The sequence below is a fragment of the Acinonyx jubatus genome, chromosome B2, assembly GCF_027475565.1.
Source record: "Acinonyx jubatus isolate Ajub_Pintada_27869175 chromosome B2, VMU_Ajub_asm_v1.0, whole genome shotgun sequence".
In the NCBI taxonomy this organism is placed as follows: Eukaryota; Metazoa; Chordata; class Mammalia; order Carnivora; family Felidae; genus Acinonyx; species Acinonyx jubatus.
In genome coordinates this window covers 84,652,595-84,669,119 of record NC_069385.1, presented here as the reverse complement: position 1 = coordinate 84,669,119, position 16,525 = coordinate 84,652,595, and the positions used below count along the sequence as shown (strand labels likewise).

Below are 16,525 nucleotides of genomic sequence, written 5' to 3'. Positions count from 1 at the left end.
TCAAGTTCTCTATATTAGTTTCCTGCTCGACATTTCTAGATCAGAGTCATACTAACATTTAAAAACCACTTATGCAGGGTGCCTGGGTGGCTCTGTTGGTTAAGCATCTGACTTCGGCTCAGGTCATGGTCTTGTGTTTTGTGAGTTCGAGCCCCATGTTGGGCTCTATGCTGACAGCTCAGAGCCTGGATCCTCCTTTGGATTCTGTGTCTCCCTCTCTCTGCCCCTCCATGCTCACATGGTATGTGTGTGTCTCTCTCTCAAAAATAAATAAACATTTAAAAAATGTTTAAAAAGCATTTATTTGCAAAACCAAACTCTCTATCTTTGCTCCAAAATCTTCTTTTTCTCATCATATTTCTATTTATACTGGAGCTGTCTTCTTAAAATTTTTAAGTCCTAGTTGACTTAGTCTTCCCCTTCATCCCAGATGATTAACAAATGCATTTCTATTGAACTTCATAAGCACGTCTCTTTACTTTGCACTCCCATACAGCCTCGTTGCCACTGTTCCAGTTCACTTGCGCCATCATTCTTCCAGATCGTGCACAACCTCATGGGCCCTGGAGAGGAGCTGGGACTTTGTTCTAAGAAGCATGGGAAGATCCTGGAGCAGTCTGATCATGGGAGAGACATGATCCAAATATCGTTTTTCAAAGACACTCCCTGACCTAGCAATAGCATATTTAGTTAATCTCCTCTTCCACTAATCCTCTTAAGACCCACCATGCTCCAACCCAACTAAACAACTTATACTTTCTAGAACCTACCATATTTGTTCTCACTGCTGTGCAGCTGGTCACCTGTTTCCCACCCTAGATCACCCTCTTTATCATTTTTGCCTTGCAAAATATTGCTTCTCCTTCAAAGCCTCCTTGACCGCCTCCCCCACCCCCTCCAAGCTGGAAACAATCAATCTGTTCTTTGAATCCGCTTAGCAGATTATTTGTGCATCCATCATAGTAGCTGTCTTGCCCTATTTCGTGTTTTAATGATTTGTGTGTGACGTGTCTCCCCTCTTGTGCCGTAAATATCTTAGGACAAGAACTACGTACCTCTAATTTTTGTTCCACTACAAATCATAACACGTACCTTGCACACACCAGACCTCCAGGAAATGCCTGCCAAGGTAATAAATAGACAGCCTTAATTAACATAAATTATTGTTTTGTGTACTGATCCAGTCCTAAATCCATGGTGCTATCATTTCTGTGTCTCTGATGGTTATCCGCTTATTTAAATAACCTTTCCTTGGAAACACTTAGAAAAGATGGAAAATTGTGTTATAAGGAGGAACAAGTATGTAGGTTATTCCCTTCCTTAAACAAAGAGAAGCTCTGTTATGCGTCACGGAAAATTAAAGCACAGTAATAAAATGTGCCAACAAGGCTTGTTGAATAATGATTTAGTGGAAACGTTGCTTTGCCTCCTGTTCATAGGTCCTAACTTTCCTCTCAAGTACTTAAGCTGCACGTTCTATTTATTTTGTTTTTAGATTACATTGACAACGATTGGCTATGGAGACAAAACTCCCCTAACTTGGCTGGGAAGATTGCTTTCTGCAGGCTTTGCACTCCTTGGCATTTCTTTCTTTGCACTTCCTGCCGTGAGTATCTTTGCAGAAATAAAACAGTTTCAATTAGATCTTAGAGGTTTATTAGCATGAGCTTTCACAAATTGGTGTGCCCAGAACGTATCTATATCGCTACAGATATAATTTTCTTAATATAATGTTGACTTTTATACATACATCTAGTTGGAAAATTTGTGAAATATGGTCTTCCCTTGGAGATACTTAACCTGAGAGTTTTATGCCCTTTGGTCTTTATGACCAAATAATAATTCAGATGGCATCACCTCTCATTCAGTGTGCTACTAATACATTTAAAATATGTAGAAAGATTTAAAGATACCTTCTTTTTAAACTGATCTCTCCAATTTGGCTTATAACATGTGCTGCTTAAGAGCTGGATGTGATAAGTGGAATATTACCTCTTCAGATCCATTTGAGTGAAAAGCATATGACCTTAAAGGGTTTCAATGTGTCAGACGATTTATTCTTTCTGTCACCATCACTGATTTTTCTTAGTGAACAGCTTCTGCATCTGATCAGAATGAAGAACACATTTATCTTCTCCCAAGCCTCTGATTATTTTCTCCTTAATGGATGATGCTTACTCTCTGATCATTTTATCCTCTTGTTTTTGTAAAGGCAGCTGGTCAAAATATTACAATTTGCCTCCATCCCCAAATTCTCACTTTGCTCACTCCACCTCTTGTAGGGGAAGAGAGCCAACAAAAAGGAGGGTTACAGTGTAGCAGCAGGCATGCTTAAGGAACAATAACTTCACTCTTGCTCCAGACACTCTTGCTCTGTACTTATCCGTGAGTGGCATCACAGTCTCTGCTGAGCAGAGACCCCAGAGCATCCCTCCACAGGAAGCCAAGGCATTAGGGATTTTCAGCATCCCAGCCTTTGGCTCACAGGGCTTCATCTCTGCCTGTGAATGAGTGCAGAGGACACTCATGTCGTTCCCATGGCCAGACCCCAACTTCAGATTGACTGGCTGGTTCTGCCCCAGACCATACGAGACCACAGAGAAGACACCGAAAAGACTATGCATACACTTGAGCATTAGATCTTGGCTTGGATTTAAAGCCACATACTACCTGGTTTTGTCACGTACACCCATGCGACTATATTAGTTTGCCAGGGCCGCTATAAAGACATCACAGGTTGAGTGACTTAAACAGCAGAAATTTATTGTCTCACAGTTCTGGAATCTAGAAGTCCAAAATCAAGGGGAAAGCAAGGTTGGTTCTTGTTGAGGAGCATGAGAGAAGGATCTGTTCCAGACATCTTTCCTTGGTTCACGGATAGCAGTCTTCTCCCTATATCCTCACATTGTCTTCCCTCTGTACATGTCTATGTCCAAACTTCCTCTCATAAAGACACCAGTCATATCATATTAGGGCTCATCCTAATGACTTCATTGTAACTTGATTACTTCTGTAAAGACCTTATCTCCAAATAAAGTCACATTCTAAAGTACTGGGGATTAGGATTCCAGCATAGGAATTTCAGAGGGATATAGGTCAGCCAATAATAGTAACATGGGGTATGTTTCTTGATCTATATAATAGAAGAATTATTGCACCCACAGAAATTTTGTCAAGAGCAATATGGTGATATAAGTCTAATGCTTGCCATGTAGAAAACCTTCATGAATTTTGTCTCCCCTTTTATGTATGAATCTAGATGTATTGTTTTCTGTTGTGAAATGACAAAATCAAGGAGAGTCAAAAAAAAATCTCACTTATCCAGAATCAACTCATCTGGCAAACTCAACAATCCATAACAGAGCAGAGACTCATTCAGTAATCAAATTCCCCACATGAAAATACCTTTAGAAACAATAAATACGTTCTTGGGTTTTTTTACCAAAATACTGCTGCTTTAGTGTCTATACTTATCCTGAGACCACATATAAAACAACCTGTGTGATCCAGTGAAAAACTGTAAACAAAGAAGCAGGCAACTTCTGGGCTATTAAAATTGACAACAGTGTATGTGTTGTCCTCATAGGAGAGCCTCTTGAAACCTAAATCATAACCTGTTCTTAATTTAGAGAAAATTCTGATAAGCTGAGCTACATAGTTTTACAATTCTCTGAAGATTATAAACAGCAAAGGCAGAGGTCCACTGATTGAACAAACAGTATAATGGGAAGAGATGGTGGAAAACTAACAACAAAGGAAGGGGAAAATATTTGTAAGAAGCAAGCAAACACGAGTGTTCAAAATCTGTAAGGACCTGGGGCCCATTAGTGTTAGGGTCAACCCATCTCTGGAAACTGGCCGTATCCAGCACAGCAAAATACCAGTCCCCATAAGGAAACTCTGGACTATCACAGGAAGATTAAATTGTGTTATTCTGTTAGGTTAGAGGTCAGACACTAAGTTGTTATGCTGGGAAATGTTTCCCAATAAAGTGATTACAATTTTCAGATATGCAAATTAAATTAATATGTGTTGGAAATCTAAATAAAATGTTAAAAAAGGGGGGGCGCCTGTGTGGCTCCGTCAGTTAAGTGTCTGACTTCAGCTCAGGTCATGATCTCACGGTTCGTGGGTTCGAGCCCCATGTCGGGCTCTGTGCTGACAGCTCAGAGCCTGGAGCCTGCTTCAGATTCTGTGTCTCCCTCTCTCTGCCCCTCCCCAACTCGCACTCTGTCTCTCTCAAAAATAAATAAAACGTTAAAAAAATATATATGTGTTGGAAATCTGAGAAACTTGCTTGCACAGAACACTCCCTAACAATTCCAAGAAACGTTGGCTTACCATATATCTTTTATTGCAACCTCATATTTACTGAATGAAAGACTAAATGGTCCATATATACCTTTAAAAAAGAAAAAACTAAATGGTCCATATACACCTTTAAAAAAAGTGGCTGGAAATACCATTATGTCTTGTGTGCCTGCTGGCAACAGTGTTGTATGATTGAGATTTAGGAGAGCACATTTTGCTAGGAAACTTAGAGGTGAGACGTGAGCCATCCCTGGTTGGGTTTCCTCCCACCCAGGAAACCAAGGACCAAGAAAGAGAAGAGCCTTTCCCCATCTTTCTTCAAAGCAGAAGGACTCTTCTGCATATCATAGAGCCATATAACTACCCTTCCAAACTCCACTGGAAGATCACTTTCCTTGAGGCCCACAGCATCCCTAAGCTAATGAGCAGACAGAAGCAGTCAGCTCCTCAGCATCGCCCTAAGGTGCAGGCCTTTCCCTTCTTTAGAACACTCCCTTCCTTCCTGCTAAGTGTATCTTTCAGTGTAGCCTGTCCTTCTGCACTACATTAAGCTCCTTTAATCTAGGAGATTAAAAAGGGATAGATACTTAAATGTTTACCAAAACATATTTTCTTTGTACTTGATGTTTATGTAATACTTCTCAACATAGCACTAAAACATAAAACCTAAAAATTTAAGTCATGTGATCTTAGGCAATGAATGAAAACAAAAGTCAATTTTTTTTTAAATTTTAATGTTAATTTATTTTTGAGAGAGAGAGAGAATGGGTGGGGAAGGGACAGAGAGAGAGGAAGACACAGGATCCGAAGCAGGCTCTAGGCTCTGAGCTGTCAGCATTAGAGCCCGACACGGGGCTCAAACTCACAAACCATGAGATCATGACCTGAGCCGAAGTCAGACGCTTAACCAACTGAGCCACTCAGGCACCCCAACAGAAGTCAATTTCTATGAAGTTTCATTTTATTGATGTTGCTATTTGAAGGCATGGCACATGGATTATATACATAGATAACATATATATATCCCATAAGTTATAGATATATAATATATTTATATATATCCCATAAGTTTTATATATGTATACATATATATGTGTGTGTATATATATATATAACATAATGAACTTTATTTTAACAGACTTCTACTGAGGTTCACTGAGCTGTGTAGAGAGGTGGAAGAAAATTGGAATGGAGCCATAATGAGACAATGAGCAGACCTGGTTTAATAACTGTTGTAATGTACAGTCTGGCACAAGAGATATGTAGCAAACATTTGCCAACTACTAATATATATTTCTAAGCAATGCCAGTGTGATTTTTAGCACATTTTAGTTTGTTTGGCAAATGCTGAGTTTGTGCTAGGCCTGTCTTTATTTTCCAAAAGGGATTTACATTTAAACCTCATTTGCACATAATAAATACCAAAAAATGGTAGCTATTACTGTTAATTTAATGTCTACAAAATCTGAATTATGCTCCATGAGTGGATTATGTGCCCTATGCATGTAATGTATGTACACACAATACATATAACAAATATGTAATATACTCTAATGCCTTCTATTTTCTTACATGTATGTGCTTCATGAAAAATAACATTAAAAGGAAAATAAATAAATCTTTCCTAAGTCACTTCAAATAGCAGTAAAAAATTTAGGAGTTATGAGTGACGAGAGTTGGAAGGCCATTTTTATAACCTCTACATGGAGGGAAATGTTGTTTAAATTGACAAACAAGACCATACGGACCAGGTTTTTAAGTTTGCACGAAGTTTGGTTTGTGCACCCTCAGCCTAATGAAGATCTTAGACAGCATGAGACAATCACAAAAAAAGGCAGATGGAAAACAGAACCTATAATGTAATTTCTAATTTCACGGTACAGTCATTCATCCTAATTAATAATGGAGATTATTGCTCATTAATAGCAAGAAGTATTATCATGTAACTGTATTTTAAACATAATTGTATTACTGATTATCTGGCTATTGTCACAGATGTGCTCAGAATTGTAATATGTAAGATAAGAAGGGGGCATTAAAGGTGATCTAGAGCCCAGATATATCTTGGTCAAATTGTCATCCAGCCGAGACTCAACACCTTCTAAAGATGAGAAACTCACCACTTGCCTAGGTAGCTTATACCATCTTTGAGCTACTTTGAAAATATAAATAAAAGATGGGGTGCCTGGGTGGCTTATTTGGTTGAGCATTCAATTTTGGCTCAGCTCATGATCTCACGGTTCATGAGTTCATGATCTCACGGTTCATGAGTTCATGATCTCACTGATAGCGCGGAACCTGCTTGGGTTTCTCTCTCCCTCTCTCTCTCTCTGCCCCTCCTCCCCTTCTCTCTCTTGCAAAATGAATAAGTAAACATATATATATGAAAAGAAAAACAACCATTCCCTATCTACAGCAAATACTGACTCAGTGCTTATAAGACATCCATACATCCATCTCTAGCTTAAGAGTTAGACTCCTTGAAGTTTAATAAAAAGGTAATAATTTATAGCTAGCAACTAAAAGCCACAGACTTGAAAGCAGTAGAGATCCACGTCCCATGCCAATAAAGTGGAAACTTATGAACAAAGCCTAGAGACTGAATTTAGCAAGCTCCAAAAGCCAGCCCAAGACTGAAACAAAGCATCTTGATTCCACAAATGTTAGACCAGAGCAAACTGAAAAGAGGGAGGCATTTCAAAGAACCAGGATTCTAGCAGATCAAAATGATAAGCAGAAGGAGGCAAACCAGCCAAAAGTACTAATATAAACATAGGAGACACATACTAGTCTGACTAACTCCAAAATTTGAAAAAGTGAGCTAAAACCAGAAAGGTAAGGAATGCTAAAAGTGTGAGATTAAAACTCAGGGAAGTAGAAATGTTCTTAGCAATAACCCGAGCTCTTGTCTTTATTGTATAAACAGGCAAAATGGAAAACTTTGTCTTCAAAACTGAGTGTCTGGATAACTATCTCCCCCCACCCCTTTCACTCTACTTGGGTAGGCGTAGAATTATAGCATTGTAGAGAATTAAGCTGGGACAGATTTTAAAAATACCCCACCATTTCAAGAATGGAAAATATAAATTTTCATAGTATCATCAAAGTGCTAGAAAAACTCCCATGTCCACAGTAGTGAGACTTCAAACTGTCCCAAATTTTAAATCCACCTCTGCCCAAAACCAGAATTCCTAGCCTCTGAATTCTATTACATCCCCTAATTCCAAATGGGGAATTTCCTCTAACATATAAAGAAGTGTCACAGAGAAGGTCACACAAAAAACATTTTTAAAAATTGTGATTTTTATTTGTAATTGTAATGCCTCTTACCATACTGTAAGAAATAATAAATGGCATTCCCTGGTTGATTTACTAAAGAACAAAAGTTGTTACATTTCTTGGCAGTCTTGCCCCACAACTTGCCATTGCCAGTGGTATCATACAAGAGGTAAATAGTGTTTGTTTTAATAAGTAATATGTTTACGAACAGGTTGAATAGTGTTTGTCTTTCCTTAGACTCATTTGAGGTTTGTTTTTTTTTAATATTTATATTGCTTAACAGTCCTTTTGAAAAAAATTTAAGAACTATTTTTGTATTTTGTTCCAGGGCATTCTTGGCTCGGGTTTTGCATTAAAAGTACAAGAACAGCACCGCCAGAAACACTTTGAGAAAAGAAGGAACCCAGCTGCCAACCTCATTCAGGTGAATGTCAATGTAATAGGTTGATGGCAACATCTGTCACTGTAAGCGCTTGCCGGGCCATTTTCCAGTCTTTGTGCTTCAGTGCTTAGTAGAGCTTCTGATTTGTTTTGTTTGTAAAAAAATGAAATTGGAACTTAATGTACAGTCTTGGATTTGGGCAAATGTTCCCCCCTCCCGACTATATATATTTTCAGCAAATGGCCTGTGTATTGCTCAGATTTATTAACCATGCCAGCAAGGCCATGAAGAGGTTAGCAGTTGTGTTGCTCCTGGAATGACCTAATATGTCTTGCGAATTACTTGATGAAACATAATTGATCGTTAGGTGATAGAGCAGAACATGGGATTGTTCCCTGCATTGCGATTACTTTCTCCAGGCAGATGTGTGCTACTATTCTGAAGAACAGCATATTTGTTCAGGATGTCAAGGTTTACTGCCCATGAGATTGTTTTTAATGCCATCATTAGAGCAATAACTTGAATATCTTAAGAGCTGGTGGGATTATGGAATATGTCAATGTTTGAGAATATGAACTAATAAGCATATTGTTTGAAACTAACTCATAATATAAGGTTGTTTAACATTTCATTCTCTTTTCAATATCTCAGGGTTTGCTTCAGGCTTAAAAAGGAATGCTTTTCCCATTGCCATTTATATCTTTTGAGAATAGAACCATCCTAAAACCAGGCTGCCTGAGAATCACAAAATATATTCTTCTCTAAATCCATACCGTGAAGTTGGTATTTAATTATGCAGACAATGATTATACAGCCTGAAATTGTTTTCCCTTTCTGCCAAGCAGTGGGAGATGCAGAACTTCTAAACTGAAGGGTTTTGGGGTGGTGATCTGAGATGTCAGGAGATTTATCTTCATGTTGTAGTAACAGCACACTGTTGTTGTTGTTGTTGTTGTTGTTGTTGTTGTTGTTTTAATATAATTTATTGTCAAGTTGGCTGCAGTTGGCTACTGTATACAGTGTGTTCTTGGTTTTGGGGCTAGATTCCCATTGATTCATCACTTACAAGCAACACCCAGTGCTCATCCCAACAAGTGCCCTCCTCAGTGCCTATCACCTGTTTTCCCCTCTCCCCCACTCCACCCCATCAACCCTCAGTTTGTTCTCTGTATTTAAGAGTCTCTTATGGTTTGCCTCCCTCCCTCTCTATTTGTAACTATTTTTTCACCTTCCCTTCCCCCATGGTCTTCTGTTAACTTTCTCAAGTTCCACGTATGAGTGAAAACATATGATATCTGTCTTTCTTTGACTGACTTATTTCACTTTGCATAATACCCTCCAGTTCCATCCACGTTGCTACAAATGGCAGGATCTCATTCTTTCTCATTGCCAAGTAGTATTCCATTGTATATATAAACCGCATCTTTTTTATCCATTCATCAGTTGATGGACATTTAGGTTCTTTCCATAATTTGGCTATTGTTGAAAGTGTTGCTATAAACATTGGGGTACATGTGCCCCTTTGAATCTGCACTCCTGTATCCTTTGGATAAATTCCTACTAGTGACAAGATACTGTTTTCATTTAGATTGTAGGTTTAAGTGGGTGGGTTGCTGGGGGATAGCTACTACATAACCCTATCTTTAGCCTTTGCCCATGGCTATGATATACAGTACCTCCAACAGAAATGGAACAAGGGAAAGAAGCAGGGGAGGGCCGTTCAGTTATATCATGAAGGACATCTTTTTGTATCTAATGACAAAATAAGTATTAACTTTTTAATGTTTATTTATTTTGAGAGAGAAAGAGAATGAAAGTGGGGGAGGAACACAGAGAGAGGAACAGAGGATCCAAAGCAGGCTCTGTGCTGACTGCAGAGAACCTGATGCGGGGCTCGAACTCATGACCTGAGCCAAGTTGGACACTTAACCAACTGAGCCACCAATAAGTATTAATTTTTAAATCAAACTATTCTACAACTATTGACAAACCATTGGACATGACTTCTAACGCAAATCACTGAGAGTCTCTATTTTTTTAATTTTTAGGTTTTAAAAAAGCATTAAAGATAAATTTTGTTTTTGTAAATAAAAAGATCCTTACGCAGTAGAATTTTAAGATCTGAAACCAGGTAGATAATCACCATAATTAAAACAAATGTCACACATTTTAGTATGCACACAAAATACCTGAGGCCCAGATAGCCTTTCAGCCTTTGGTGCTTCTTAACTGGTTATGAGGTATTAACACACTTTCAATGAATTTTTCTTCTTACTATTTTTATCTTTTAATTATCTTTAATTTACCTCTCATCTTTTAATTCTAGAACAATGTTTTCCAACTTGTGAATGCAGACATTATTCTATGAGTTCCTTACATCTATCCAGGCACTAATCATATATGTCTACCTATGGAACCAGTCATATATCTTCCCCATATCTAGACTACTTGCTCCCAGGATACTGTAGATACTGTTATCAAAAATAAAGTTTAAATTCATTTAAAATCCTTGCTAAAGTATTTATTAACTTTTTTATTGTACATTTTCTCAATCAACACATACTCAAAATACAACCACTTCTAGGCACATATTCTTGATAATTCTGGACATTAAAGTGGAACTCTATATCAAAAAACATTTTAAAATATCAGCTGTTCTGTTAGAAACTGAACCCTTTGGGGCACCTGGGTAGCTCAGTCAGTTTAACATCCAAGTTCGGCTCAGGTCATGATTTCATGTTTCATGGGTTCAAGCCCTGCATCAGTTTCTGCGCTGACCATTCAGAGCCTGGAGCCTGATTCAGATTCTGTATCTCCCTCTCTCTTTATGTCCCTCCTTTGCTTGTGCTCTTTCTTTCTCTCTCTGTCTCTCTCTCAAAAAATAAACTTTAAAAAAAATAATGAAAAGAAAAGTGAGCCTTTGAGGCATTTCTCATGCATGAATCCCTTGTAATAATATAGAACTATGATGCCCAATACAGTTGCCAGTAGCTACATGTAGCTATTTAATTCATAAATTCAATTCCTCAAAGGCACTAGCCATATCTCAAGTGGTCAGTAGCAATATGATGGCTACTGGCTACCATATTATACAAGACAGATACAGAGAGTATTGGAGAAAATTCCCTGATCTAACTTATCAACTACTAAATTGTGCAAAAACAATTTGCAATTGAACTTGGAAACAGATTACTGCTCTTACAGCAAATCTTTGGACCAGAGGTATTTATATATCCACAGATAAAGCAAGATAAGGCCTTCCTCTCAGGTAACCCATGAAAAGTAAAGAGTCGGATTGAACAGTTTTGCTTCAAGATCTAGAATCTCATTGTATGGAACTGGGCTATGTAATATATATTGTAATCAGTGATTAAACTTGTACAAGTAAGAAGCTTTTGCACAGCAAAGGAAGCTATCAACAAAATGAAAAAGCAGCCTGCTTAAAATGGGAGAAGGTATTTACAAATGATGTATCTAATAAGGAGGCAATATCCAAAATATATAAAAAAATTATACAACTTAACACCAAAAAACCCAAACAATCCTATTAAAAAACCAGCAGAGGACCTGAATAGACATTTTTCCAAAGACATACAGATGGCCAACAGACACATGAAAAGATGTTCAACATCACTAATCATTATGGAAATGCATGCCAAAACCACAATGAGATATCCCCTCACACCTCTCAGAATGGCTAAAATCAAAGAGACAAGAAATAACACGTGTTGGCAAGAATGTGAAGAAAAAGGAGCCCTTGTGCATTGTTGGTAGAGATGTAAATTGATACAGCCACTGTGGAAGACAGTATGGAGGTTCCTCAAAAAATTAAAAATAGAAATAACTTATGATCCAGTAATTCCACTACTGGGTATTTACCCAAAGAAAACAAAAACACTAAGTTGAAGGGATATTTGCACCCCCTATGCTATTGCAGCATTATTCACAACAGCCAAGATGTGTCCATCAATAGATGAACAGATAAAAAAGATGTGGTATATTTATGCAATGGAATATTACTCAGCCTTAAAAAAAGAAAGAGAGAGAGAAATCTTGCCATTTGTTTCAGTATAGATGGACCTAGAGGGTATTATGCTAAGTGAAATAGGGGAGACAAAGAAAAATACCATATGATTTCACTTATATGTAGAATCTAAAAAACAAAACAAATGAACACACAAACAAACAAACAGAAACAGACCCATAAATACAGAGGGGGATGGGGTAAAGGATTGGGCAAAATGGGTAAAGGAGAGTGGGAGGTACATACTTCCAGTTATAAGTCAGTTATAAGTCACAGGATGAAAGGTACAGCATAGGGAATATAGTCAATGGTATTGTAATAGTGTGGTATGGTGACAGATAGTAACTACACTTGTGTGGAGCACAGCATAATGTATGGAGCGGTCCAGTCACTATGTTGTACACCTGAAGTTAATGTAACTATGTGTCACCTATGCCTCAATAAAAAGTAATAATTAAACTCACACAAAGGTAGGTAATACATATGAAACCATTAATTCTTATTTTACTTAAAACTCTAGTTTATGTTATGCTGAACAAAAAATAGTATAAAATGAAAGACTTAACATATTCAAGAATACCTTTAAAATCTAATCATAGTTTCAGTAATCAAAGTAGAATCTACAAATTTTTTAAATTTTATTTATTTTGAGAGAGAGACAGAGAGACAGAGAGACAGAGAGACAGAGAGAGAGAGAGAGAGAGAGAGAGAGCATGAGTGGGGGAAGGGCAAAGAGCGAGGGATAGAGAATCCCAGGCGGGCCCCACACCATCAGCTCAGAGCCCAGTGCTGGCTCAGTCTCACCAAATGTGAGATCATGACCTAAACCAAAATCAAGAGTCAGACACACAATCGACTGGGCCACCCAGGTGCCCTGAATCTACAAATTTAAAAGGTAATTGTTCCCCCATCCAAATGCAATTGATTTTTTATGAGACATAGGAATAATAATATAATTATTAAAGGTATTCATTGTTCTTCCTTGCTGTGACCCTTAGCCAGAATTCAGGGCTTTAAGCTTTGATTATATATTGCAGAAATTTATTTTTAAGAATACACTAGATTGAATAGCAATCCTCATTTGCTGATCCATTTATTTTCTCACCCAATAAACCTGCCTTGGTTTGCTAAACACACAAAGCGTCAAGACCAAGAGTAATGTCATTTGTTTTAGGCCAGAGCTGCTATCTTTCTAAAAGGGCATTGAAGGGAGACTAAACTCATTGTGGCGATCATTTCACATACATACAAATATCAAATCATTAGGCTGTACACCTGAAACTAATGTTATATGTCAGTTATGCCTCAATTAAAAAAAAATTAAAAAAAATAAAAGGGCACTGAGATGCCCAAATTGCTTTGTCATTTGGTTGGTGAGACAATTAAATTAACCAGCCTTTCTGGGTTTTAGAGAAAAGTTTAAAAGCCCAGCAGCTTTCAGCAAATTTAGCTGTGTCAATATCTTTGCATGATTCATTTAAATTAACTTTTCATTTCAAGTGGAGCAGTCTGGGAAAAGAAAGCAGCTTGAATACTTGCCCAAATGTCATAACTTTTATTAATAATACCCAAGACTAGCAAAGTGTTTTTCAGTTTGTAGAGTGTTTCTGATACATGATGTCACTTGATCTCCAGGCCAACTCTAGGAAGAGTTGGAACTCAGTCCCTGGGGTCTGAATCATAATCAAATAGCAGCAGTTGCATCCTCATTTATGTATGCCTGAAAGCTTGGGGCTAGCATTTAAAGATACTTCAAAAGTGCCGTGTTAGAGAGTTCACATCAAGAGAGACTGGACCAGCTCAAGGTGGAGCCAAGATGTTTACTGGAACGGAAACAGGGGAATTAAGTGAAAGTTTGTGAAGTGGATGCTGGCAGACAGGCTTATTTCCCATAGATACTGCTATGCCCCCCACCAATAAAAAAAGTAAGGCCACCAGTTAATACACTCAAGCCTTATACAGAGATTACATAATCTTTTTTTAGTGCTTTAGTCATAAAAAAGAACAAACTGAAAAAAAAAATTTCCTAGAAGTGAAAAATGTGACAGCAGGAAAAAAAAGAAAACAGAAGGTCACTAAAATTGTGAAAACTTCCCAGAAATTAGAAGGAAAAGACAGAGAAAATGAAACCAAAAAATAGGAAAGGTAGGTGACCTTACCAGGAAATCAAATATCCAACTAACAGGAGTGCCTCAAAAAGAATACACACAAATGTAGGTAATACATATGAATATGTAGGTAATATGTAGGTAATATGTAGGTAATACATATGAAACTGTAAGGGAAGAATTTTATCAAAGTCATGTTACGTTATGATTCTCCAGAACTGGTGGTCACAGGAGAAGGGCTACCAAGTGCCTGGCACTTCAAACAAAACAATACTTGCAAAAAAGGGGATCCTTGGGGTTGCCTGGGTGGCTCAGTCAGTGGAGCATCAGACTTCTGCTTGGGTCATGATCTTGCCCTTCAGGAGTTCAAACCCCACGTCAGACCCTATGCTGACAGCTCAGAGACCGGAGCCTGCTTCAGATTCTGTGTCTCCCTCTCTCTCTCTGCCCCTCTCCCGCTCGCACTGTCTCTCTCTCTCCAAAAATAAATAAACATTAAAAAAATTAAAGAAAAAAAGACTACATAACAGTACTTTCACAATTATGGAAGAAAATTATCTCCAACCTAAAATTCTGCACTCAGTCAAACTATTCATGAAGTGTGAAAGTAGCATAAAGACATTCTTAGACATGCAAGATCTCAAAACTTTATCTACCATTTATCCTTATTCAAGAAGTTAGGCACCGGGGTGGCTCAAGCATCCCACTCATGATTTCAGCTCAGGTCATGATCTCATGGTTCCTGAGATGGAGCCCTGCCTTGGGCTCTGTGCTGACAGCATGGAGACTGCTTGAGATTTTCTCTCTCCCTCTCTCTCTCTGTCCCTCCCCTGCTCATGCACACACACTCTCTCTCTCTCAAAATAAATAAATAAACATTTTTTAAAAATTAATCAGAAGCAAAGTGGAGAAAGGAATTGCTTGTTTTCATCCTAAATCTTTTAGTTCTCTGACCTCTTAAATTCTGTACCTTGGAAATAATCAGATCCATGTTAATTATACCTTTGGGAGGTGACCTGAAACTAAAATTTCCAGAAAGGGTCAAATGTGCCATAGCTGTTAAACTCCAGACAATACAAACTAAATACTCCCTAAAAACTTAATTATACCAATATTATACTTACAATTATAGACCAAAATCTGAAATTTTTGGCTGCCTAAAGCACCAGGGTCACCTGATAAATGGTAAATTTGACTTTCATTTTGGTTTTTGTTCGCTTATCCTTTGGATTATATATGCCATGTACATCATATCCCTCTGGGGCATTATTTTTCTCATGTCAACCACTATGTGATTTTGACTGTAAATACAGAAACATCAGCTACTTGAACATGTAGTTGTGGCCTTGAGGTTCAGGTACTTGAAGCCAATTAGCTGAGAGAGAGAGACGGAGCTAAGGACAAGACAAAGTTATTAAGAGTATAAGACTAATGGAGTTACACTTTCCACTTCTATCTTGACTGTTACCTAATATCAGCCCCAATATAGATGCCACTTGCTCCTTCTGTACCTCCCATTTACAAGACATTTCTGGGAGAAGAGTAATGAAAGGAATAAGAGCTTAGCTATTGAGATCAATGTGATAGAAAAAGAGCAAGAAACCAGGTCTCATTTTTAAGAAAATATTCAATTTTCTAAAAGAGGCTTCTCTTGCCCCCAGTTCTTTATAACATTGGCAGGTAATGCCTTAGTTCCACTTTTTGTTATATTGTTTGGGATTTTTGTCACTGGTATCTAATAATGCACAGACTTGCTGTGTGCTTCTAGTTCTTCATGGGTCATGCTTTCAAAGCATCTGAATTCACATATATATGATGCCTTCTATGAAAATTGTTAAATTAAACCAGCCATATATGCTATCAAAGCATTGGAAGTTCTCTGGGCCTCACTACATGAGAAGCTGCAATAATAAGGGCACCTGAATGACTCAGTCAGATAAGTGTCCAAATCTTGATTTCAGCTCAGGTCATGATCTCATGGTCATGATCTCACAGTTGTGAGATCAAGTCCCTCATGGGGCTCTGTGCTGATAGTGTGGAGCCTGCTTGGGATTCTCTCTCTCCCTCTCTGTCTGTCCTACCACTGCTCATGGGCACACACACACACACACACACACACTCTCTCTCTCTCTCTCTCTCTCTCTCTCTCTCTCTCTCAAAATAAATAAACTAAAAAAAAAAAGAAGCTGCAGTAATAAACCCATGTGTTTTCATTGGTTACTCGAGGTCACTCTGTAAATTATGTTTGTACAATATTTGCAAAAACTGCCATTTCAAGATGAAACAGTAATTGTTTTACTCTTTAAGATACCAAGATATTTAGCAGAAGTTTTCACAGATCTGTAGGATAAATCAACATGAGCCATGTAAGCAAGGCTCCAGGCAAGAAACCCTGCTTCAATTATTTAAACCTTCCTTAAT

General features: G+C 37.9%; 1 protein-coding gene across 4 annotated transcripts in view; it reads left to right on the top strand.

Moving 5' to 3' along the window:
- KCNQ5 (potassium voltage-gated channel subfamily Q member 5) overlaps positions 1 to 16,525 on the top strand; it is a 509,402-nt gene that overhangs the window by 416,940 nt on the left and 75,937 nt on the right. For all 4 annotated transcript variants that reach the window (XM_027057408.2, XM_027057410.2, XM_027057409.2 and 1 more), the window contains exons 6-7: positions 1,496 to 1,606; positions 7,919 to 8,014. In XM_027057408.2, the coding sequence (XP_026913209.1) occupies positions 1,496 to 1,606; positions 7,919 to 8,014 (207 nt within the window). The remainder of the gene's footprint in view (positions 1 to 1,495; positions 1,607 to 7,918; positions 8,015 to 16,525) is intronic.